This window comes from Papio anubis, chromosome 1, assembly GCF_008728515.1.
Source record: "Papio anubis isolate 15944 chromosome 1, Panubis1.0, whole genome shotgun sequence".
Taxonomy (NCBI): domain Eukaryota; kingdom Metazoa; phylum Chordata; class Mammalia; order Primates; family Cercopithecidae; genus Papio; species Papio anubis.
In genome coordinates this window covers 176,110,454-176,138,117 of record NC_044976.1, presented here as the reverse complement: position 1 = coordinate 176,138,117, position 27,664 = coordinate 176,110,454, and the positions used below count along the sequence as shown (strand labels likewise).

Genomic DNA, 27,664 nt, shown 5'->3' with positions numbered 1-27,664 from the left:
TGCAGTAAGCCGAGATCACACTACTGCACTTCAGCCTGGGCGACAGAGTGAGACTCCGTCTCAAAACAACAACAACAACAAAAAGATAAAGTTGATATGGAAAAATAATAAGCATGAATGGCCAGAAAAATTTAGCAAGAGGGGAGTAATGATGTGGGACTAGTTTTACTAGATATTAAAACATATTACTAAGCCTCAGTTATTAAGACAATTTGGTTCTAAGTATGAAGGGAAAGAATAGTGGATTAGTATATAGAATACATATGTGAATCATAGTGGTTTGTAATGTCAATGGAAGAAATGAGTTTTTCCGTAAGTAATGAGGAGCCAACTGGGTAGCCGTCTGGAAAAAAAGAGGTTCCATACCTTATACCTTAAACTAGGATAAATTCCAAATGCATCATAAATGTAAATGTACATCATAAACCATAAATATACTTGAAGACATCATGAGAGAATTCTGTGCAACTTTAGAGGGAAGAAAGCTTTCTCAACTGTGATAAGAATCAGGAAACCACAAGACATAGGTTAATAAATTTTACTTACTACCTAAAAGAAAGCTATTTCCACATGGCCAAAATTGCTATAAGAAACATCAAACTGGAGGAAATTTTTTGCAACTTTATCACAGACAAAACCCAATTTACTTGATATATAAAGAGCATCTACAAATTGGCACAAAATACCCAACAACCCAGTAAAAGTGGACACAGACTGTAGACATTCATTTTATATGAGAGAAATACAATAGATATCTTCCATTGTTATAGTAAGCACCCCCTCTTCTCATTATTTCTGTCTCAGTAGCCTGCTTATTTATATAGTAGCATTTATTTCAACTTGTTATTTTGTCTCTTTCCTTGTTTTATTCTTCATTTTCTCTCCAAGATTGTGAATTTATTGGAGAAAATGATTTATCTTTTTCTTCCGCAGTTGTGCCAAGCACAGTGCTATCAAATATGAAGCATCTGGTAATGTTTGATTCTATTCCAGGTTGTTCTCTTCCACCACCAGAAAAATACCTTCTAAATAGTGTTCCTTATCACTTTTATCAAACATATTCAGCTTTTTTATACTAAACTGTATGGATGGGCAGACATTTACATAATTAAGAAGACATCATATAAATTCACCAAGTAACTGGGCTGTATACAATGTGAACTGTCTAATTAGGCTTTAAGTAGTCAACTTCAAGTACAGTTCATGATTAGTTAGCAGGGACTTAAAAATTATTTGTTGAATTAAAACGTATCAGAAGTAGTGTGTTTGCCAGTAAAGATCTTAAATTTTTTTAGTTGATTTTTTGGCAGAGTCTTCATTAATAACTTCTTCAGAGTTTTGAACTCAATTTCAATTGCTTTGAATTTTCTTCATTCTTTCATCTCTCTTTCATTTTTATGACTAAATACCATGATGAGATTCATAGGCAGCATTTGAGATAATATATGAATGACTTCAAATGTTCTATTAATGTCTGTTATTTCTCTCATACTTTTTAGGATTAAGTACCATAATTATATATATTTTAAGGGATTTTATAGTACTTAGTATTTTCTTTTTCTTAATATTTTTCCTGACAGCCATAGTAATGTTTTCCAATTTCTTCATACATCACATTTTTCATTTTCTTAATTATTGCTTAAATGTTAGCCTCTTCTAAATTTGAATATTTATTTATCTGTGTATTTCTTATTATACACACATATACATAAATGTATTTATATTTTCTGTTTTGCAAATTAAACTACAGATTTTTTAACACAGAGACTGCACTTTATCTCATCTATAAATTGCTATAGTGACTATTTTAAAGTAGTGATTTGTGTATATTGTTCAAAATTGTCTCTTTCTATAACTTTACTGTCATTAAACAGTGAGGGTCACTGTCTAAGTGCTGGAGATTCAAAATGTCACAGTTGCTATCATCGGAGCAGTTTATAATCTAGTTTGGGAGAATGCATAAGTGAATATAGCTATCTACTGTTGCATAAAAAATATTCCAAAACTTAGTGCTATTTAATGCAATAAACATTTATTATTTGCCAGTTTTTATGGGCCAGGAGCCCTAGCACTACTGAGCTGGGTCCTCTGGCTCAGAGTCTCTTACAAGTCTATAATTAAGATACTGATTGGACCTTGTGATCCTTGCAAAACTTGACTGAAAAAGGATCCACTTCCAAGTTACTCACATGGTTGTTGGCAGGATTGAGTTCCTCTTGAGCTGTTGGACTGAGGGCCTCAGGTACATATCGGCTGCCCTCTGTTTCTTGTTATATGGGTCTCCGTAGGGTAACAGGGTAGCTCACATGGCTGGTTCACATGACTGATTTTCATCAGAGAGCAAGAGAGGGCATGCAAGACAGAAACTAAGTTCTCTTTATAATTTAATCTTGATAGTGACATCTCATCATCTTTGCCCTATCCTTTTTTTAGAAGCAGGGCACTAGGTCCAGCCTATAGCCAAGGGGAGGGGATTACACAAGGGTATGCATACCAGGACATGGGGATAATTGGAGGCCATTTTAGAGGATGCTTACCACATTTGATAAATACTGAACAGGCAGCTAAGACATATCCTTAAGAGAAATTAGTTGAGTGAGCTCTAATTCAGAAGAGTGAGATATTCAGGAGGCTTTCCAAAACAAATTGAGACCCAAGTTGAATCTTGAAGTAAGATGTGATAAGTAAATGGGGAAAACAGCCTCTTATATAGAAAAAAATATAAACAAAAATGTAGAGATGGGCATTTTTCTAAATTACTTTGGGAACAATGACAGATAACATAACTTGACAGTAGTATTTTCATCTCCTTTTCAGTGTCTGCTAGTTGTTATGAATGGATGTCTGTAAAACACAGGTCAATTATTGCATTTTGGTTTGAGTACAGATCATACAACAAAGAAACAATCTCTGCCTTTTAGAGTTCAGGTTTTAAAGAGAAGAATTGATATAATCAGTTAACAAGAATGTGCTTCAGAGTGAAGAGGAGAAGCATGGGAATTGGGAGCCAGAGGTATTGAAACCTTGTGTGTGATATCGGTTGGTATGGGTGCACCGAACACAGTGATACCAGAGAATGCCACAGAATGTCTCTTGTTTCTCTTCTATAGTTTTTGGAAAGTTTTGGATATGTGCCACGGCTCATTGGTATTTGTGTGGAGACACTTGCCTCTCTCTGCAATTGCCTCAGTGCATTGGTGACTTGTAAGGGGAGGGAGTGGGATGGCTCAAATGTGGATGCTTTCCTATTATTATGTGTAAGCATAATGTATGTGTTCTGTCTTGGGCTGAAATGCCTTTGGAGAAGATTCAAACTGGAACAAAATAATTAAGTTCATTGACCTTAAAGAGACTAGGTAATTTCTAAATCTAAGATGCTTTTAGTTACCAACTAAAGTGGAGACTCTGAACTTGTTCATATTAGAAGTATTTAATTGTAAAATGGGCATTTACACTGATGATGCAGTATTGTTTTCAGTATTTTCAATTATATTGGATATTTCATATTTTAAATATTTATTCCATGAAGAGAAAAAAGCAAGACAGATATTTGTATGTATATAGGCATATATAATTGCAACAGTATATAGAGAAAATATAAATAATACACAGAAAAAAAGAACCAAAATTTGGCTGTGGTGGAGTTCAGTGTTAGAAGTCTGAACAGTGTTTCATTTCACTCAATGAAAAGGAATTCTTGTATATTCAATAAAGACTAACAGTAGGAAGATGACATTGCCAAGACTTGTGTACTTGAAAGAGATGAAAGCTTGAAGTGAGAGGATTGAAAAAGAATACCATATCCAGACAATGACTGTTTTGATTAGACTCGAAATACTTAAAATATTTCATCTCACAATATTAACAAATAATGTCTTAAACTAATGCTTTCCTTGTTATCTTGCCTAATGCTCAGAAATACTTCTGTACTTTTTTTCCAGTGACCATTTTAAACAAATTAATAACCACACAGCCAAAATTCATGAACACATCAAGCTTGTATGTGATCAGGTGAAATTCCTTTTTTTTCTTAGATTATGTAACAGTACAATAAGTTGAAAATTTAGAAAAATAAAAAATACTCATTCTATTAGTTTCAAACATTAATTTTTACTCTGGTGTTACCTTTCAGCACTTGTCCTTATGTACATGTGTCTTTGCAAATAATTGTAATTAAAGTATATATACAATTCTGTGTTTTGTCTTTTTATTTATTATATAATAAACATTGGCTTATTTTTCTCCATTGAACAATAATTTAATTGATGCCTAATATTATTTAGAGAATTATATGTTTTTAATCATTTCTCCATTTTGACTTTATTGATATTCTGAAAATGTCCGTGTCATTTTATTTCCAGTGAATTATAACAAAGAGCGAAATGACTTTATCACAAGATACTTTTATTTAGACCTTTATTTTAGGTTCAGGGGTACATGTGAAGGTTTGTTTTTAGGTAAATGGCATGTAGTGGGTGTACAGATTATTTCACCACCCAGGTGATAAGCATAGTACCCAATAGGTAGTTTTTCAGTCCTCACTGTCTTCCCACCCTCCGCCTTCAAGTACACCTGGTGTCTATTCTTACCTTCTTGGTGTCCATATGTATTCAGTGTTTAGCTCCCACTTGTAAGTGAGAGCATTTAGTACTTGGTTTCTGTTTCTTTGTTAGTTTGCTTAGGATAATGGCCTCCAGCTCCATCCATGTTGCTATAAAAGACATGATCTTGTCCTTTTTTAATGACTGCATGGTATTCTATGGTGTATGTTCCATGGTGTGTGTGTGTGTGTGTCTGTGTGTGTGTGTGTGTGTGTGTGTCTCACATTTTCTTTATTCAGTCTACTGTTGATGGGCATTTAGGTTGATTTCATGTCTCGGCAATTGTGAATAGTGCTGTAATGAACATATGTGTATCACAAAATACTTTGAAGGCTTGTAATAGATGTAACTGTAGTAAATTTCACAGATGTTGTAACCATTCACAATCTTGCCAACACTACAAATATTCCAGGTTTATCATGACACTAGTTTGATTAATAATCTTTCAAAAAAGTTTTCTTTCTTTAAATTTGCTGAAGTTTGCATCTCTTTCACTATGACTAAATGTGACCTTGCTCCTGTTGTTTTTTTGCTTTTTTAAGAATTTTCCTTTCATGTAGTGTTTGGTATTTTATTTTTTTCTTATGAAGTTGAATAATCTCTTCAGATATCATAGGTTTTAATCTATTTTAATTGTTCATAAAAATGCTGCTGAATCTGGTTTTATATATTTCAGATTTTAATTTTTTTTGCTATATTTATATCTGTCAGTATTTTCCTTTGTGATCTCTTATATTGCTTTGAAAGGTAGAATGTTATTTTTATATAGATCTGATATATATTCTTTTATATAAACATGGTTTTTCTCTCTTCGTTAAAAAAAAAAAAAAAAACAGATTTTTCAGTAGAGAGTACTATTTAACCCAATGTCATGATAAACTTGGAACAACATACTATTGTTAGGATAATACGGTAAATGGTTCCTCTTTCAGTATTCTTAATCTGCTTTGTATTTGTCTTTCCCGGCCAGCTGTAGGCACCATCTGGGATCAGCCAGGAAACAGGAATTATGTAATTTGAGTGAATCTACATACCAGTCAAATGCTCTGTTATTTGCATTTTAAAACTAGCATTGCACACAATGAAGGATAGTAAAACTCTTGCTAGTAAGTTAAGCCAGACTTCAGAGAGCTGGCACCTAGAAGAGAAGATCCTCTAGGCTTGGAGCCTGAGAGGGAGGTCCCTGGGCATCTGGACACTTCTTAGGCAAATGCAGACCCACGTGGGCACCAGAAGTTTCTTCCTCACGATATAGGCTGTGCTTCACCTCTAGGCAGCCTGGGTTGCCAGTTTCCCCTTCCCACCAGCACAAGCCCTAGGCTCTGTGCTCTTTACAGATCCATTTGAAGCAGACATCCCCTCTTTCCATGGGCCAGCCACCCCAACTCTTGACAGACAGGCGACCCCCAGGGATCTTTAAGCCTCAGCGCTGAGGTGTGCTTGGTAGCTGGATTGGAGGTGAATGAAAAGCTTGCCCCACTGAGACTTGGCCTCTGGCTTCTACTAGTGTGTTATGGTGCTGCCAACCTGGAGAGGGGTTTGCCACCTCCATGCCCCACTCAAAGATGGTGCTGGGCATTACACCCCCCAGTCTTTTCTGTTCCCATATACAGGTTCCTATTGGGGCAGAAGGTGACAGCCTGTAGGAACAGAGATGGGGCTACTGAGTAGGGCCTGGGCATCTAGAAGTGGGAGAGCAGGTAGCAGAGAATCTTGTGGTGGTGGGAGGTGGAACCATCCGTGAGCCAAGGTCAATCATCCCATTGAACTTCACTTACAAAACACAAATCCAAAAGAAAAAAAAAATTCCCTACAGTGACTGCAAAGCATTAGACCCCAAGGTGAAGCCCCGTTAAAAGCAGGACCTTGTCATAAATCCATGCAGCTGGTTCTTAAATTTGTAAGACACACCCAGATATTTCTGACTTTTATAATCGAGACTCCTTTCTTTAAGAGTATTTGTTTGCTTATACTTTCTTCTGACAATTTGAACTCTGCTAAGTGTGTATACTGCCTGTTTGTTGAATGAATTGGAGCAAGTATTTAGGGAATACACATATTATATACACCCAGACATCTATCATACTTTTAGCAATGTCTCTGATTCCCCTATTTTTGTGAATAAAATGTTTGCTTGCTTCATAAATATGGTTTTGTTTTCTCTGAAAACACAGTCAAAGTGCTGCATACATTTGTTTGGTGGTTGTGGAAACAATCAAAGCTGAAGTTAGGTCTATTCTCCCAACATTTGGAAATTTCAACAATATTAATGATTCCTTTCTAAGGACTTGCAAACAGACTTTTTTCTTCTTCATCAACATTTTACCTCTCCCTTCATAATTTTTTATTTTCTTTATCCCTAACTAATGACTAGATTTATTTGGAAGAATATTAATGTTAAGGAATTGCCTAAGAGCAATTAAAACTTTGAAATGAATTACAGTATTCTTATCCTAAAATTTAAAGCACATATCCCAATAAGAATTATTTCAATTCAAAAATATTCTTGAAGATGGTATTTATTTTCTTTTTGTTTGCTTTCAGCATACAAAACATTGGAAACGTTGGAAAGCTTGATAACATTGGAAAGCTTGTTAATGAAATCTTGTTAAATAGCATGACTTAAAATATATGTTCTCTTGTATCTCTGATTATGCCTTATCAGTGCATAGATGTATTTTAATGTTAAAAATGTCATCTTACATTTAGGATTACATGTAAAACTGAGAGTCTGAACTTTGTTGGCCATAAAAATCCCATGACTGTTTTTTTGCAAGAGGGCTTTCTGCTGCTCTGGCCAAAGTCATCTAAGCAATAACATCCTACTCTATATACCTCAAAGCCCTGTGTTCATTATTAAGGAGTTCTTCTTTGCTTCTTGTTCTAAACATCTGTGTAACATTGCTGAATTTATGTTAACAATTTTTTCTACATCTCATTCAGCAGTCCATAAAGCGAAATGATCCATGCATTATACATGTACTATGTGCAATTTTGTTCAATGCATATATTTAAGGTTATCATACCTCTTATTGTTAAGTGGATAATCCCTTTGGAAGTGGAACAGAATGCTATTTAAGCCATATTAGATAATATGCTGTGCATGAATTCACTGATTTTATAAAATACACAAAATACATCATTGTATTGTCAAAACAATCATAAGGGCCTTTTCATGTGGTCCTGAAAATTACCTGTTCTAATATGAATAGGAATATACTCTACTAAATGAATCCTGAAATATACTTGGCATTAGCTCAGCTCAAAGTCAGGAAACAGTTCTGTGTTTGTCGATTAGATGCAGATCATTTAAAAATGGTGCTGGACAGCAACATTATAATTGAGTAAGGATGGAGAAATATGGAATGCATGTATTGTAGATAAATTGAAAACAGTAAGAGTAGATATAATAATCTGATTTTTTGCAGTATCCTAAAGCAGAAAACATAATTTATTATTTTTTTAATTCAGAAAACATCCCCAATGCTTTGAATATGTTTATTTATACTAACATCTTTGCACATAAAGGACATTATAATTGATTTGTCTTACATTAAGTGACTAAGAGTAGAATTTTTAGAAATTGGGAGGGACATGTTGACTTTCAGCTCATGAATGGCATTTTAAGGAGGCCACTTCCCAATGCCTAGGATTTCTTTGTTCTTTTGTCACCCTCTATTAATTTGGTGTTCGCTTCATATTCCAACTCCTACCCTGTCTCTTCCTGGATGCCTTCATGGTGTATTTTCCTACAACTCATGGATCTCACTATCCTCTTGGGACACAGAAAATTTACTGTCTTCTTGTATCTGTACTACTTGGCTCTTCTCAGATGCTGATTTAGCTTTCTTTTAACTTAGCTTGCTGTTTTTAAAGTTTTCAACTGTATTTCAATTGTGGCAGATAATCTGATTTATATATTTCTTAGCTTCTTCTATAATGCCTTGAAAATATTGATTAGTTCATAATGCAGCTCAGGGGGTTCTTGTTTTAGCTTTTCATATATTTATTCATGTATATCAATATAAAGTTAAGAACAATATATTTTTTTAAAAAAACAAAAAAATTGGGAAAATGGCTATTAAATTATATCTAGGCAGTGTTTAGACCCCAGAAGGCAGCAGTAAATATTCCTCTCATTATCAAGGAACCACTTTGAGTAAAGAAAAACTACAAGTAGCAGAAGTCTGTTAGTGGAAAGGAAAAAGGAAGTGAGAGGCTGGATATTGATCTTGCCAAATGAAGCAGTGAAAGAAAATATTACATTGTGAATTTCTTTCCATTATTTTCTTAAGTACAACCCAGCAACTCAGATTAAGAGAACAATAGCTGAGATGCTGGAAATAAATCCAACCCATCTGATAAATCCCTAGGAAATGGGAAATAATAAAATTACTGAAAAGAGAAAAGACTTCCTTAGAGTTTCAGACATTATTTTTTTAAAAATAAAAAATGGTCTCTGAAGCACAAAAAAAATTGTTTATTTTTGTAGAATACATGTTGCCTTACTGTTTTTTAAAAAATAAGTTATATATGAAAAATTGTATCAGTTTTCTGTATCAACTTTACTTGATTAAACTAAAGAATAAACCATTCTGGTTACATAGGAAATTGAAATTTTTTCAGTTGATTAATCAGTGTCCTCACTGATCTTTAGCATGGTCTTTAGCTGTAGCATTGAGGCTCCATGATGTAGTGATAAAGCAAGAAATAAAGAATCTGAAGGCCTAGGTTTAATCTTTATTCTTTTTATTGTCATTCTCCTCCTTCCTCCTATATTCAAGCACTTACTGGAAATCTGAATGTATACTGAGGCAGTTAATCCCCTCAAGGTGCTGACAGTCAAGTGAGGTATGAATAAAGCAATCAGGCAATCAATAGTATCATATGGTAGATGCTGGCTATCATGTCGCTGGCACTTGGTATAGTGGTAGCCCTTAAAGAGGCTGGGCCACTTTGGCTAATCACTTAAGCTTCTATTGTCTATATACTTGTATCCTACCTACTCTATGAGGTTGTTATAAGACTTAAAGTGGGTCAGCATGTGTTATAGAGTATTGTGAATTATATAGGTTATTGCAAATATAGATAGTGATATGTAATAACTTATTTGATACAAGATGTGAATACCTTGTGAACTTGATATATAGAACTTAAAAAGAAATCAGTGTGAATAAATAACTTTTGTTTTAACTAATTTGAAATCCAGAACTTTCACATCCTTTTTGAAATCTCCCTTGGTTCTTTCTGGAAAAAAAAAGTCTCTCTCAATTAGTCCTTTTACACTACCTTTTCCACACTTTTATTTCCGCCCTTACTACATCATACTATAATTACGTATCTACATTTTTATCTCACTAGACTGGTGAGACTTTGAGGACAGGGTTCATGTTCATTCATCTTTGTTACCAGTGGCAACTGCAAACAGTAGGTGTTCAACGTCTTTTTGTTAAATAGATTTGAGAGGCAATTTTCTAGCGAAGTTGCTTAGTGTGGTTGATTATAGTATTTACAAGGCAAGAGGGATATTCAGTCTATTAAAAAATATTCACCCAGCCAGCCTGGGCAATATAGTGAGACCCTGTCTCCAAAAAATATGAAAAAATGAGCCAGGCATGGTGACTCATACCTGTGGTCACAGCTACTTGGGAGGCTGAGGCAGGAGGATTGCTTGAGCTTTGGGAGGTCAAGGCTGCAGTGAGCTGTGATCATGCCATTGCACTCCAGCCTGGGCAACATAATGAGACCCTGTCTCAACAAAAAATAAAAAAATTGGCTGGGCATGGTAGCTCATACCTGTGGTCCCAGCTACTTGGGAGGCTGAAGCAGGAGGATCACTTGATCCTTGGGAGGGCAAGGCTGCAGTAAGCTATGACAGTGCCACTGCACTCCAGCCTGGGTGACAGAGCAAGACCCTGTCTTAAAACAACAACAACAACAAGTAACTTAAAAAATATATAGGCATGTGACAACAAAGAATGCTGGGTACTGTGTGCATCATATTAAAATTCTGGACTCCGAAGAAGCTCATCCTGCCAATAGTCCAGAGGAAAGGAGAAGGATGTTAGTCTTGATATAATTCACAGAATGGAAATGTTGGAAAACAGGGAAAGTTAGCAAGCTGCATAGGTCACTCAACATAAAATATGTTATCAGATATCTTCACCTCTTTCTTCACTACCAAAGTTTTTCAATTTCATTGTCTCTGGACCTCAGGTTTTCTTGTCTGTAGGGTAAGGGGATTGAACCAAACAATCTTTAATGCCCTTTCTAGCTCTATACTTATATTTGAGATTAATGGTTATTTTCTTTTTTATGCATGAGTTTTCTTTGTAAACAACTAGATAAAATAAATGGAGTAACGTAGAAATGATCTCTGCATTTTGTTAAATATGCAGCTCTATTGTTTCCACTTTCTGTTATAACAATGTTATCAGGACGACAGTAAAGCAAATTAGAGAAAAGGCAAAATATTAAAAGAAGATAAGGTTTAAGTCAGGCCTTATAGACTTGACAGGTACGTGGGCAGGAGAAAGACAAGGGGGACAGTGATGGAAATGGTAAGCAAGTGCAATAGCTTCAAAGTTTGAAGTTTGTAGTGAGGGCCTGGATTACCTTTGAGAGTTCCCATTTAGTTCTATAAGCACTGGAGGACCATGTTCAGGCAGGAAGAGAGGACAAAGTTGTACCTGCTAAATGTCATCAAAGGCTTGGCAGGGGATGAAACCAGCATGAGTGAAAAGGAAGAAAAGAGGAAATTGCTAATGACACAGCTGGCACAGGGCTCTGTTATGTGAAAAGAAAGACTGGAATGGAAGCAAGTTCTGAAAGGGAGGAGGGCTGATTTTGCCAAATAGTCATATCATTCAATTAAAATGAATTGGAAAGGATGCTTACAGCTGGAGGGATAGGACAGCTCAGCAAGCTGTTACCTCTCCTGAGTATGTTTCATAACTGATAAAGATTTATCTCAGCTGTCCAGTATGGTTTGCAAAAATATAATGAGCTTTAAGAAAGGTTTCCTGTCTTTGTTGAAAACAGGTGAATATTTGAGAGTCTCTGGTTGACTAAAATGAAGGCTAATTGGTTCTCTTATTTTAATAACATCCCTTGATCCCCACTCTTGAAGAGCAGGCATATATTCAGAGATATTTTTTATTACTATAGGGAATGTCCTTGCATGTTTACACTCTTTATTATTATATAATTGTTTTTTTCTAGTATTCTTTGTATTTCTTTCTACTTCTTGAATTTTAAATTCTTAGATTATTTCAGTATTATGCAATGTGGGAATATAGAAGCTTGGCTTGACAATGCTACTGACAATTTATATGTCAGGGTGTAACTGCCTGGCATATTCTTTGCTGTTTTGCATTCCTTTGCAAAGTATGCCTTTGTTTAGTCTTGAGGGAGTAGGCTTCTCCCATTTTCCATATACTTGGGACGTGGTTAATGATGATTTTGCTTTGTATGGAATGCAGATGTTTGCGTTTTCACAGTTTCTACAATTGCTTCTCCACTCCTTTTGCAAAATGCAAAGTGTCTAATCTATAGTGAAGGATTGAGGCATTTTTTCCTGTTATTTCTAAGAAAAATTACATGGGTTATGGCAGACAAATTGTACCTCCCTTCCAATTTGTCTCATTTACTTTTAAAATACTACAGTCTGTTTTTGTACCATATGTAGCTTGTTATGGAAGGTTTGGCTAATTAAGTATTGTTCTTTGGAGTTATAAGCTCTTTTTTGAGCAGTATGCCTTTAAAGCTAGAAAACATTTTGTAAAAGCTAAATGTTAAGTATCTTTATAATTTTGCATTGTAGTTGCACATTATAGTTTCGAATGAGTCTATACCTTCATTATATAAGATAGGAAGCTTTTCATCTACCCTGAGAATTTAAGATGCTATATATAAGCACATGGTACCCAGATGAATTTTAATACCATTACTTAAATACATGGATTCTCTCTGGGGAAAGTAATTGATACCCATAAATGGCCACTTTTAGTTTATCTATGTTAAGAATTGATTTATTCTTTAAAGAGAATAAGCTCGGGATTGAAATGTTTACTTTAGACATGCTGGGTCCAACCAAAAATACAAATATATATGTATATACAGATTTTCAAGTTAACCCATGATATCTGGGATCCTTCTATTCATCTATTCACCTGACTTATGATCTAAGTCTTGGCTCTCCAGGGAAGGCAGTGGCCCCACCTTTTCCTGTTGGAAAAAGTGGTTTTGTGTAGTACATCTCGGCAGTTGTGAGGATGGCCACAGCCCTCAAGGTAATGGTCAAAGCCAGCTCAGGAGAATGGCGATAGCCAGGTTCAGCCACCCCAGCCTTGAGAAAAAAAGTTATAGGGACTATTTCCTGCACTGTTAATGTCCTTGCAACTACACTACACGTCTCCAAATTCTTTTTCTTTCTTTTTTTTTTTTTTTTTTTGAGACGGAGTCTCACTGTCTCCCAGGCTGGAGTGCAGTGGCATGAACTCGGCTCACTGCAACCTCCACTCCTGAATAGCTGGGACTATAGACATGTGCTACCATGCCCAGCTAATTTTTTTTTGTATTTTTTAGTAGAGATGGGGTTTCACCATGTTGGTCAGGCTGGTCTCGAACTCCTGACCTCAAATGATCTGCCCGCCTTGAACTCCCAAAGTGCTGAGATTACAGGTGTGAGCCACCGCATCTGGCCACATCTTCAAATTCTTAAAAACCTATGGGAAAGGCAGTGAATGTTCACTTTTTTCTTGTTTATTGTTTACACCAAACTTTTTATTTTGAATGAGTTAAGACTTACAGAAAGGTTGCAAACAAATTTTCACTTTAAAGTTGGGGAAACTGAATTATGGACGAATAAGTGATTCATCTAAATTCTAACAACAAAGTGGTGCTTAATAAATATTTACTGACTGGTGAGAGTAAGAAAGAACTGGAACTGTGCTCTCCTGATTCTTTGTCCTGTGACTATTTTACTCCTCCTTGCATTTCCTATGGTTAAAAATTCACCGTTTTAGATATGCATACTTTACAGTAAATTATAAGTTATTCCTTGGTAGCTACAAATTGAGAAAGAGTATTTGGTATTTTACTATTTCTTTTTAATAAGTAACCATGTAGTGCACAGTGAAAAACCATCCATAAACACAATAAAGTATTTAATGCCATTGATTACTATTTATTGACCTATGTCATTTTTATCTTCACAGAAATTGGCCCAGTGACAATTACCACAGATCCCAAGAAATTTCAATATGAACTCAGAGAACTATATGTTCAGGTGAGTGCTTGCTTTCAGTGTTCTCTTGGGGGAATGGAAAATCACCAGCCTTTGGCTGATTATCTTTATTTTTTTAAATCTAAAAGAAATAATTGTTGGCTTTTTAAGGGACCCCATAATTGCCACACCCCCCAGCCCTCCACCTGAGTCCAGAATGAATTGAACAATAGATACAGAAATAGGACAGATGGGATTTGAAATATCACCAGTTAGTTACTCCCTATGGCTGGTTTACACTGTCATGGCAGAGTTGAGTAATTGTGGCAGACTGGTCCCTTTAAGGAAAAAGTTTGCTGACCCCTGCTCTAGATAAGTCTTTTTGCTTAGAAATATAAGGAACAGTTAATAATTATTTTCCCACAAAATTAATGGCATAACTAAGGTAATTTTGATATTCTGTGCTGCTGTAAGTCAGCCATATGAAATGTTTGATTGTACACATAACTTGGTTATTAGAGAAGATGGATCACATTGGTTTAAATGTTATTCTGAAAACAGAACTTAGAGGTAAAGTTGCTATGCACCTTTTGGTGCTGAATTTATTCATTTAAAAAATGTGCTTCTCTGAGGCTATTTCACTATACTACCTTCTGTGGTCTCTGCCCCTGTTATCCTCAGACTTTTTGGCCACTCTCCATCATTCATTTCTGATATTGATACCTGCCTCTTTGGCTGCCTTTTCTCTCCAGGGGTGCCATTATTGTGAGTGACTTCAACATTTATGAGAATGACCTAGTCAGAATAGTACCTTTTCAGTTCCTTGAGCTACTAGTTATCTTCGATGACCTTTTCCTTACTCTGTCTTAGTCATCTATTTCCACAAACATCCAAACATCCCCTAGATCTTGTTATCATGTTTCCTCTCTCAGATAATTCAGACATCTTTATCAACAATTACCTGTGCACTGAGCGGGTTGGTGCAACTTTTTATACTACAACCATTCCCTTACCCTCAGCAAGCACTGCAGTCCACTGACCCCTGCACTGTCTCCCAGGCCATCAGATTTCTTATTTTTTCACTTCTTCTAATCTAGCTCAGAGTTTTTTAAATCATTTTAAACACTGCTTTTTCTCCTTTGTCCATTGCCTTTCTATTCAAAAGGCATAATCTCATTCCTGAATGACCTCAACTGTCTGCATTGTTCATGCTTGTCCATGAATGGCGAAATGTTGAAGTTTCACAACATGATGCTTTGATTCTCTGGTGAATTCATAGCCACCTAACTCAAAGGGACTCTTAATACTCCCATGATGTTACTATGTTTCTTTGATCATTAAAATCTGCCTTTCTTCTCAATGACAATTGCAAATCTTATTCACTCTCCTTTAACCTTTATCTCACCACCCTTTTACTACTGGTTATTTCAGCAGATGATCTACTCTGAGAGAGTGACCTTGTTTTCACATATAGTCACAAACAAAGGAAGCCCTCTGCTTCCTCGTATGTAACATATAACCCATTTCCATCCAGCACCTATCCTATCCTTATTCACTTGATCTAAATTCCTTGACTTTCTTGGGATTTTAACGCTATCAAACTGTTTCTTTCAACTGTTAAAGAGTTCCCATTGAGGCTGGGCACAGTAGCTCATGCTTGTAATCCCAGTGCTGGTTTGGGAGGCAAAGGTAGGAGGATCATTTGAGGCCAGGAGTTTGAGACCAGCCTGGGCACATAGTGAGACCCTGTCTCTAAAAAACAAACAAACAAAAAAATCAGCCAGGCATGGTGGTGCATGCCTGTAGTCCCAGCTACTTGAAAAGGTGAGGGTGAGGGATCACTTGAGCCCCGAAGTTTGAGGCTACAATGAGCTATTATCATACCGTTGCACGACAGTGTGGGTGACAGAGTGAGACCGTGTCTCCAAAAGAAAGCCAAAAAGGAGTTTTCATTGACTTTTAAATATATATGTTCAAGTCTCAAAAAACATACAAATCCCAACAAACAAAACCATAAAAAGCAAAACGAAATAAAAAACAAAAAGTTTCTGTATTTTTCTCAAGTCCTCTTATCAATAATTTCTATTCTCTCAATTCCCTCAATGCCAACCACATTGTCTATGTTCACTGCTATCATTTCCTTACTCCCATCTCTGCCATTCACTCTTCAATCTATTTCAATCTAGTTCCCATTCCTCCCACTGTATCAAAGTATCATTAGCTAGTGACCAGTGATATCCATTTTGCTAAATGCAATGGAAATGTTCCAGTCCTCATCATAATGGATAGACATCTCTGTAGTGTTTGACAACATTGGACTCTCCCTCCTGCTTGACACACTTCATTCCCTCATCCATGTTTCATTTTTTAATCTCATTTTTCCTACTCAACTTCTTAGGAAACTTCATTTCCTTCCACTTGGCCATTGAATATTGGTGTTCCTCAAGGTTTTGAAACTGGCTCCTTTCTGTTTCCTCATTTTCTATCCTCTCCTTAGGTAAAGTCATCCATACCATGTAAATATGCTTTAGCCTTGACCTCTTTCCTGAGGAACAGACCCTCTTTTCAGTCTCTTGGATGTCACAATGGCCTTCTAAAATGAAATTCATGAATGTTATTTTTCCAGTACCCTAAATGTAGTGCTTAATCCTTGGCTTTTGTCTCCTCTTTGTTACCTTTGTGAGTGATGTTATAGTATTCTGGTTACCCAGCCAAATATCTGGATACTTCCTTAATACACCCTGCACTTTTACCCCTTATAGTTGGTCCAACTGTTATTAAGTGTTGTTTGTAACTTTCTAAATACCTTTTAAATCAATTGGCTCCTCTCCATTTCTTTTGACACCATCTGAGTCCTAATTACCATATCTTAAGTCTAAATGAATGCAGAAAAGCTTCTAAGGGATTTTCTTGCATTTATTCTTGCTTCTATTTTCCAGGCCTAGCTTCTCTACTCTGCAGACAAAGGGATCTCAGAATACAGCTCTGAAAGTTTCTGCCTTGTACCATGTCTACTTGGCTCTTTACCCCCACCTCATCAAATTCTTCCTATGGTTCTGGGTTCTGAGTGACCTGAGACCTTCCTACCTTTCGTTCCCATCTGGTGCTACTCTTTCTCCCAGGCTCTGTACTCTGCTGCAGGGGCCTTGCATAGAGCCTCCCCATATCTGTATCCCCACCCATCTCCTCAGGGCATTTTTGCACATGCTGTTCTTGCACAGAAAGTTCCTGTCCTTCAGTCTGCCCTCATTTCCACACTCCCTTAACCTAGTTTAAAATCCTGTATTCAAAGTCTCGTCTTGAATAATACCACTTCCTCAGAGAATCCTGCCCTATTTTCTCAGCTGTGTCATTTCTCACTACCTTTCTCTGTCATAAAGCAGTTGGGAGTTCACATTGAAGGACTGTGTATAATTTAGCTTATTAAATACCCCAGTAATAGGACTGGCATATAGAACCTATTCACTTTTTAATAAATGAATGAGTGAATGAATATACCAGAATATACAGATTAACAGAGTCCAAATCAGAGTTTGAAGTATAATACTTTCATGGATTCACTGTTGGATAAATGACTTGATTCAGATTTGCACATAGTAATAAGCATAATTGAGGCATAGGGTATAAAACTGGAAGTTTGGCATTCCAAATGTGTATTCAAGGGTGATTCTATTTTGTGCATGTCTCCATTTGTAAATTATATACTAAATTGAATTATATTTGATGAATATGTAAGTAGATTTATATAATTATCTCTTGACTATTCTTCTCTTTTACTGAATTTTTTTTGACCTTTTCTTCACCAACAGTCTTCCATTTCCTTTCTCTTATACCATGGCATTTTTTCAGTCATTATTTTGCTACTTATTTACTATTTACTTTTCTCTCCCTCAATGTAGAAAATTCTTTGCCACTTTGGATGTCCAAATTCTCTGAAAAAAATTTCCATAGAAATTTATATTATATTCATGGATCTTGGAAATTAGAAATTGCATTGTTCTGGTTGTTTAAATGCTTTCATGTACCCTTATTGCACTGAGTTCCTGATGACAAAAGCCCTGTAGCTCGTATTAGCCTGTGCTTCATCTGGAAGATAAACCAGTGTCTGCAGTAAACTTTCAATAGCTGTTGAATAAATGAGTGCCATTTGAGGTGGCTTCTTTTAAAAATGTACATTTAACAGTAAAACTGTATCAAATATTATTTAAACTTTACTTGATGGTACAGAAAATACCCCAAAAACCTAACTATCAGTTTTTATTACATTATAGATAATCAGAAGGGCCAAGTAATGGGGATTTCTAGCAGATAGAATGTCAGAAAGGCATTTACTGTATTCACTTTTTTTCCTCTGTGAGAATACAACTAGACTATATTCTTGAAAATCTGGCCAGAATGAAAATACCTACATTGTCAATGAGACCTGGCACAGGCTTCCTGATTATCTGCCTCTCCCCTTCTTTTGTTCGGAAGGATCTATAGGGAGTGCCCTGATCCTCCTTGCTCTGTTTGACTCCAGGGTGAAGGATCCTGATTCCTGACTCATACTACATGACTGCCTCTCCAGAGGTCTTCCTCCACCCTCTGGAATTGAATATGATACAGACACTCTGTAAGATTATGTAATTTTACCTCCGTTCAGAAAAATATTTTTTCTTTCTTTTTCCCATGCAATAAAAGCTGGGGTCTATTTCTCTGTAGGTTTCCCCTGGACAGGTTGTATCTTATGAGATTTTCTTTTTTCTTTTTTTCCCCTTTTTTGCACTTTCATAGGATCCAAAAGGGTGCTTAATTAGAACAACCAGCAAGGGAAAAAATCAAATATTTACTTTTTCCCTTCATTCAACATTAGGCATTGTTATAGGCATTGGGAATACCATGGAAGTGTTTTTGCTTTCAAAGATTTTAGTGAATTATTCGGTCTTAAATCAGTGACAAAAAATTTAAAGGTTAAATATGTCATCACTTAACACTACCCTAAAGGATATATTTTGTTCAGTGTTTACTTATAGAATACTTTATTATTTCATTAATCAGTTTGAGAAACCTCACACATTTCATAAAATTTTAGTATGAGATACAAAATTCTGTTTTATGTATGATTTTCAAACCCTTCTTCAGTTAATTCCCTTTCTACCATTTTTAGTAACTCCCCCAAAATCACTGATATCAAGAGCAACACGTATTGTTATCCTATTAAACTAACGTGAACTTTAAAAAAAGACTTTTAAAAATATTCCTTTCATATTTAAATTGGTTTTGAAAACAAGAGAAGTGAATTCAGTTTGAAGTGCATTAATCATCCATTCACATTACAGCAGGCTCGACTATTTTTCTTCCAGAGATATGGAATTAACTTGAGAAAAAGCAATCTAAAATTTTCCAGGAAAAAATTAGCAAAAAATTATTACACTTAATTTATTAAATTTATACCATTAATTTCATTTTCCTTTATCCTATTTCATCTGGAATACAGAGAAGTAACTTGAAAACAACTGTGCTTTCTCTCTGGGGAAAAGAAGGAAAGACAAATGACAACAAATGGTATTCAAATCACACAGAGCTTTGGAAATTAATATCCTTGTAAATATGCAGTGCAAAGACTTGCTTCGGGACACATTCTTTATAAGAAACTATAAAGCTTGTTGAGTTTTAGAAAATGGTATTGGCAGTGATATGCTTTCAAGCCTTTTATCCAAATGTTTTAAAGAACAAAAAGTACATTAGTCAAACATTCGAAGTGTAAACACACACACACATACACACAACCCCTCAAAACACCAATATATTTCTACAATAATGAGATTACAATGCCAACTTTTGTATACATTGTTGATCCCCCAATCGAAAGCTTCACACATAATTTAAGTTTCCTTAGTAAAGTCTTTCAATAAAATAGACTTTTTTAAAAAGTAGGAATATGATTAAAAATATCTGGAAAAGCATTGTCACATAGCAACATGATAGAGTTATGAAGAAGATAGGGTGAGGTCCAGAAGAATAAATAGGTTTAAACTTTGGAAGGTTAAGGTTAGGCGGAAAAGAATGTTTTGCTATAAAAGAACAGTTGATAGAATTAACTGCCTAAGGAGAATATGAAATACCCTGGCCAGAAAGGCAAAGACTGCTGAAAAGAGGAGAACAAAATAATGCTGATTTTAGAAGTATAATTTACTATGCCAATTTGGTATATATACTTTAATTTCTAGTATTTAAAAAATGCTATTGTGTAAAACTGTAACTTTAATTTCTAGATAGAGAATTCTTCCATATGAATTTTTAAAAATCAAACATATATGGCTAGAAAAATGAAGAAAGCAAATAAATTTTTAAAATGAACCAAAAAAGGAAAGAAAAGGCATTATATGTCAGCATGGACATAGATATAATGTAGAGCTATCAGAGGTTTGATTTTCATTTTTGGACATGATTAGACATGATTCAACTTAGAAAAGCAGTTTTAATTTCCATTGAAGTTTTCATGATATGCAGTTTTTTACAAATACCACACACACACACACTTTAAAGGAGGACTGGCTTGTATTTAATTTAGGGAAGAAAGTATGATAAGGCATCTAACTCATAGTATGTACAAACTTTTAAGCAGAACAGTGGCCCAAAGTACAAGCTCAATAAATGTTATCTATTGCTACTACTAGCTCTAGTACTCCAAAGTTCTTTAAAGGGAAGTAATCCCCAAATATTTATGTCATAAATAAGCAACAGTTTTGGAATATGTGCCTTGCAAAAGGTTTTGTAAGTGTTTTAAAATCATTTTCTCAATTTATACCCACATAAATATTACTATTTCTTTTTACAAATGAGGAATCATAAGCTTTTTGATATTAGGTAACATGTCTTACACAGGTCACAAAAATAGCAAGTAGCAAAGCTGATCTCAAAACTGGAGGTATTTAATGCCAAACCCAGTTTCCTTTATTGCTCTACTACTTTCCTTCTAAATATCTGTTTAAACAACCTTATTGATCTAATCAAGTTAACATATTTATTTATATAATTTCTCTTTGTATGTTACAAAGTAGGAAAGAATTAAAGACAGATGTATGTCTAGGGCTGATCTCATCCTCCACAAAATGAATTTATTTCTTAAATATCCTATCTCCAATCACTTTGAGTAATTGGCCCACCAAAAATTGCCAAGTAGCAAATGACAAAGTTAATAATAAAATCACTGGTTTTCCTCAGCAAATTTTCTTGGTACTAAGTATGATAAGCTTATTTAAGCTCATGCACACTTTGGAGAGAAACAAGAACAAAATATTTTTAAGATATTGAAAGGTACCATGTGTACTGTAGGTACATTCATAGGTAGTGTTTTGATTGTTTTTATTTTTATGTTGAAACTTCTTTGGGCCTGAATGAAGCATCTATTAAAACTTTACTTTGCAGTTCGAGTTTTCTATTAGAGTTTCTGCTAGAGTGAAGAATTCTCTGAGGGACAAACAGTCCTATATCCTCAGAGAACAAGGAATAGAGACTGCGACAAGACGGTGGAGGACAGGAATGGGAATGTTTGGCCCTTTTTTAGGTATCCATTTTGGTACCCTATCCAGAAGCAAATACCTGGTTGATTTTGTGATCTTTTGTGTGAACTTCAACGGACAAAGAATATTGAAGTCTATTTTGACTGTTGGATTGCTTTTTCCAAATGGAATATACAGGTGGTTAGAGTGGGGTGGATATGGATTATAATGGGAAATTTATTGAATTTCTCTTCAAAGTGTGCATCTATGGGAATATCCTTAAGGGTAAATATATGAGTCATTGCGTGGTAAATATGACAGATTCCTGTGGCCAAATTACGTTTAAGAGAAAGAATACATTAACCTATGATGCCTGGATTCAATCCACATGTGCTACTTAGGCAAGCAACAGATTGTTCTGTTCCCCACAATAAGTACTAAATCTGATTTTGTTAGTTTTTAGGTGATAGTAAGGATGGAGATCAAAACAGTTTTCTTGGGAGAATGTTACTTGACCTACAGCCAGGATTCCTAGAGAAAACTATAAATCTCATTTTTTTCAGAGTTGCTAGCAGCTGCAGTTAAAAAACAAACTCATTTTCAGTGAAATGGACATAAAGGAAAATTGGAGTTTTTTCTCTATCCAAACTGGGTAGGAGCAGTTAGTTCTCAGGAAGCATCTTTTTTATTCCTAGACCTTTAAAAAATATTTCAGGAGAATTGAGGAGTCTTAGTATTGGAATTGATTTTGAATATCATTTGTCCGGTTACCCCATCAGATGTTAGAATGCCTTCCAGCAACCTGTCAATACCCCAGACCTGAGTAACACTAGTTAAAGATTTGATAGCACTGGACTTTGTCGCCAGATGAAACCTGGGGGACTCCTCTGGAGCAATGTCTGGGGAGCGTCTTTTAATGCTGGAGGCTGATTTCAGCTTTCTTTGGCAGGCATATTACATTATTGAATATTGGTTCCATCATCAGCTAAGTCCCCCAGGTTTCTTTATATAAATGTTTAAACTAGGTCTCTGTCCTTTTATATTCATGGTGATTTTTTTAAAATCCTGATTTATTTGCTCTATCATATATGTAGTCATCTCCTTTAAGATCTTATTTCATCATTTTTTAAATGACTACTAAAAAATGTAAAATTTTTGTATCTCAAACTTTCTCATAATATGATGTCTTTGTAAATCATAATGATTTTATTAGTAAAAATGCATTTTTCCATTTTGCCAAGAGAGGAAATAACACAAGCAGTATAAATATATTTTTACCACATTAAATAAGGAGTCACGACATTACAATCTTCATTAACTAGGTAATAACAAAGATAATACCAAATGTGCTAGATGGCATGCAGAATCCATATGTGAGTGTTGGAGCAGAAGAAAGAGAGAAATTTCTATGGCTAGGTAGAGTCTTGACTAGCAGAGAGGAAAAACAGAGAAAGGTCACAGGAGAGGAAGAACTGGGAGCAAGACAGTCTGCTCAGAGCAAGTATAGGTATGGTGAATGCTTCCTCCTTCAATAAACAAATGATGATTTGTTAGTAGGACCTTCTTAGACCCTGTCCCTGCCCGCTCTGGCTTTTGCTCCCTAAGCAAACAAGAGAGCCACTTGTTAGGTGGGACCAAGAATCCGTTCCAACCAGGGCAATGGCAGTGTCTTAATTTTGAAGGTCACATTAAAAAGATACCGAATCCTCACGCCTGTAATCCCAGCACTTTGGGAGGCCGAGGCGGGCGGATCACGAGGTCAGGAGGTCGAGACCATCCTGGCTAACAGAGTGAAACCCCGTCTTTCTACTAAAAATACAAAAAAATTAGCTGGGTGTAGTGGCGGGCGCCTGTAGTCCCAGCTATTGGGGAGGCTGAAGCAGGAGAATGGCCTAAACCTGGGAGGCGGAGCTTGCAGTGAGCCGAGATTGTGCCACTGCACTCCAGCCTGGGAGACAGAGCAAGACTCCGTCTCAAAAAAAAAAGATACCCAATCCTTGAATGGGGGTAAGAAAGAATTCTCTAAGAAGCTGAGAAGAGGATGATTACTGAAGGGTGACTGAGAATACCAAGATATAATTTGTTAGTTTCCCATTTTTGCCTACAGTTAACACTGTCTACTTCTACATGTCTTCTGATAAGTAGAAGGTATTTTTGTTATTTTTTTTTTCTTGATTGACTCCATCCTATTTTCCTCTTCAAAGGACCACTCACTGTGCATTATACCTCATGTGAATTATGAAGTTTTTGATATTTTTTAAAGTATTAGGTACAACATTTTCTAATTTACTCATCAAATATTGAGTGCCTGGTACATAGTGCAGTTTTTATAAATATTTTATTTGAGGGGAACTGAACCTCCTCTGAAGACCCAACAAAACATATCCCCTAAAGACCTACCAAAACTCTACCTCCCTTAAATGAAGGTCCAACGAGTGGAAAGATCAGTTCCTGATGAGTTAAATCCTTACCAGTGACAGGTGATAATCTGAAAGCATGGACATTCTTGTGATTGTTACCTTTACGGTGCCTGGAATTGTGGTCAGCAGTTCTTTGATGCTTTGATTTGGATTTCACCTTCTTTGAGCTTGTTTGGTGATCAATGAATGTGTAGCAAAGAGCAGCATAGTTTGACTGCCTGGGATGTAACATCTTTTATTTTGATTTTGGAGATTTGAGGTTTGGGCTCTGCAATATTCTGATTGTCTCTCAGTACATCCCTGCAATATATTCTACAAGTAATAAAAGCCAGCACATGTCACTGACAAACTCTGTAATTATTCTAATTTATTTTATACTTGCTTTGATGCAACTGTAAATTAGACTCGATGTAATTTAATGGTTTTCACATATACATCCTATTTTCTTGGTAAAAGAATTGCACAACTGTATTTTAAGAAAGAGAACTGAGAGTTGTAAAATTGTGTTCAGCTTTAGACTGGGTGCAGTGGCTCACGCCTGTAATCCCAGCACTTTGGGAGGCTCAGGTGGGCGGATTATCTGAGGTCACGAGTTTGCGACCAGCCTGGCCAATATGGTAAAACTCTGTTTCTACTAAAAATACAAAAATTAGCTGGGTGTGGTGTTAGGTGCCTGTAATCCCAGCTACTCTCGAGGTTGAGGCAGGAGAATCTCTTGAGCACCAGAGGTGGAGGTTGCAGTGAGCGAGATCATGCCACTGCACTCCAGCCTGGGTGACAGAGCTAGACCCTGTCTCAACAAAAAAGAGAAAAAACAAAGAAAAAAAATGTTTTTTGTTCAGCTTGAAACTGAGTTTCATACCTAAATTTTATAGGTAAGGGACAGATTACACAAATAAGACATTTCACGCATGGGGGTTCCATGTGAAAAGGATACAGTCTGACTTTGAAACTAAGTGCAAACTTTAGTAGGTTATACTCATGTTAGAATAAGGGTAAATATTGTAATGCTAATGAGAATTATTTTGGACTTAGTCATGAGCCTATAAAAAGTTTCAATTTTTTATTGCTTAGAGTTAGGCACTTGGAAAACAATTGATATAAAAACGAGTTCAATGAAAAGATGAGAAGAGAAGAATTGAAATAGGTTGATTAGAAGATAAATGATAAGGCATGGGAACATGCTTGCTCTGAGATTAACATTCTTGGGTCTCTCTGATCCATCATTTGATGTACATTGTCCCATTAGGATTTGAACAAGTACTTCATTTTTTTCCCACTCCTCTCACAGTTTAAAGGTTCAGTTTATTCCAGTGCCACTCCTACACTGTCTTGTATTTAGAAATGACAGCATGATAATCTGTGTTTTAATACTCCCTTGAATGATAAGATTTCTATTCATTCTTATTTAATCTTGCTTTCCAGGAATTCATTTTGTGAACATAATTATCACCGTAACTCCGAAGTTACAGTTTTTTAAAAAAATTTTTTTATTCCAGGAGCAACATTTACTGTGAAAGCTCACATGCTTCTGTTTTTTTTAGTACACGTTTTTCTATCTGAAACGTCTTTGGCAGTTTAGTAAATTGTAGGCATCAGTAGAATTATAAAGATAAAATGTCAATCAAAATATTGAGCAGGACTGTGCATACTGATACTAATTATCTATATTTCAAGGTTCAAATAAAAGCACAGGTTAACAAAGTCAGACCCTTTCTAAAATGCATTGAGGGAGCTAATTCTATGCATTATACAGTTCTTCTCCATTATAACTTTCATTTGTGTGTGTGTGTGTGTGCACGCACATGTTTCTGTGGTTTTAGGAAATATATTTACATAGCTATGTTGGTTTTATCCTGTTAATTATTAATCCTGATGGTACGCCAGGACAGAGAGGGGTGTGGGGGAGAGATCAAACATAGGGAGAGTTAGCTTTATACACTTGTACTTTTAGAAGGTTTAGTTCTGGAATTATATTACTTGAAATGGGATGGGCTAGGCTTAAGTCAAGCTCAGGCTGAGTATGTTAAGTGTGCCTAGAATATGTCAAGATTGCTTTGAAAATCTTTCACCCATTTACTCACTAGTCATTTATCCATTCATTCATCAAACAACAATGGAACACTTACTAAGTACTCCAAAAAACAGAGATCTAGTAGGAGGAAATATAAATTATAATACATCTTATTGAATACCACAAAAGAATAAACAATATTCTGTAGGTGTCTAGAAGAATGGGAATTTTCTTCCTCTGATTATACAGTGTCCCATAAAGCTACTTGCTTATAGTCACAGAAGTTCCAGAAGGTAATAAAATGCCTCACGGGAGTTTGCATGAATTTTCAGGCCAGGAATAATTGAGTTCAAATCTCTGCTTTTTCACTTACTAGTTGTGTGACCCGGAAAAAGGATTTTCAAAATGAGTCAATAAAACATGTTAAAAGTGATGTTTACCTTATCCACTGATATAAAAAATAAATAACGTAATGTTTGTGACAATACTCTCTCAGCACTTGGCTCAGAGTAGACATTTATTGAATTAACACAGGTAGAGTGTCTTATTACCAAGAAAAGTGCTGATTAAATCAATAAGAGCTTTTATAGATTTAAATTCTTCAGTTGTAAATTCTTCCATCATAAATGTTTATGGATTATGATTTTACATTTTTTCTATTTGGTATTCAGGTCAAAAACTGCTACAGACTTTTAAAGGACTTAATTAATTAGTTAATTTATTTTTTTTGAGACAAGGTCTTACTCTATAGCCCAGGCTGGAGTGCAGTGGCATAATCACAATTCACTGCAGCCTCCACTTACCCAGAGCCCTCTGAGTAGCTGGGACCACATACCAGCTGTGTGCCACCACACCCCACACCCAGCTAATTTTTTTTTTTTTTTTTTTTTTTTAAGAGATGGGGATTTCCTCTGTTGCAAGGCTAGTCTTAAGCTCCTAGTCTTAAGAGATCTGCCCTCTTTGGCCTTCCAAACTGCTGAGATTACAGATATGAGTCACCATGCCTGGCAATTAACAGTCTAAAATGAAGTCTACATAAGTCAATCAAATGTATCATTCTAAAGTAGTACTATCCAACAAATAATGTGAGCTACGTATATAATTTCAAAAGCAGTTGAAATTAATTTCAATAATTTATTTAACTGAATATATCCAAAATATTTCAATATGTCATCAATATAAAAATTAGCATTGCTTTAGTTTTTTAATTTAAATTTTAATTAAAATAAAATTTAAAAATTCAGTTTCTCATTTTTACTAGCCACATTTCAAGTGCTTAGTAACCACATGAGGCTAGGTAGTGGCTACTGTGTTAGTGCAGAGGTAAAGCATTTCTTTCATAGATCATTTTATTTATTATTATTATTTTGAGATGGAGTCTCGCTCTGTCACCCAGTCTGGAGTGCAGTGGCACGATCTCGGCTCACTGCAACCTCCACCTCCTGGGTTCAAGTAATTCTCCTGCCTCAGCCTCCTGAGTAGCTGGGACTAGGGGCATGTCGCCATGTCTGGCAATTTTTTTTTTTTCTTTTTTTTATATTTTAGTAGAGACGGGTTTTCACCATGTAGCCCAGGCTGGTCGTGAACTCCTAAACTCAGGCAGTCTGCGCACCTCAGCCTCCCAAAGTGCTGGGATTACAGGTATGAGCCACTGCACCTGGCCTCATAGATCATTTTAATGGCCACTTATGATTTAAAATTATTAGGAAACCAAACTCAAATATCAGATAGGGAGCTTTTATAACAAGATAATACTGTATGTTAACTTCTTTTGGAAAAAGAATGAACTTACTTTTCTTTTCAGGACCTTCTATCCACAATGAGATAGACACATAGTTTTATTAAGATATGAATTACTAGTTAACATTTACTTTTAATTTTCAGTTAGCTAACAGCAGAAAGGTAATAATTTAAATATA

The 27,664-nt window shown here is 35.6% G+C and overlaps 1 protein-coding gene across 6 annotated transcripts in view; it reads left to right on the top strand.

Annotated features, from left to right (window-relative positions):
* The window catches only part of HMCN1 (hemicentin 1), a 499,395-nt gene that overhangs the window by 144,341 nt on the left and 327,390 nt on the right, over window positions 1–27,664 (top strand). For all 6 annotated transcript variants that reach the window (XR_004179456.1, XM_031657606.1, XM_031657603.1 and 3 more), the window contains one exon: window positions 13,820–13,890. Coding sequence is in view for 5 of the 6 variants with exons in the window: in XM_031657606.1 (XP_031513466.1) it covers window positions 13,820–13,890 (71 nt within the window). In the remaining variant the exon portion in view is untranslated. The remainder of the gene's footprint in view (window positions 1–13,819; window positions 13,891–27,664) is intronic.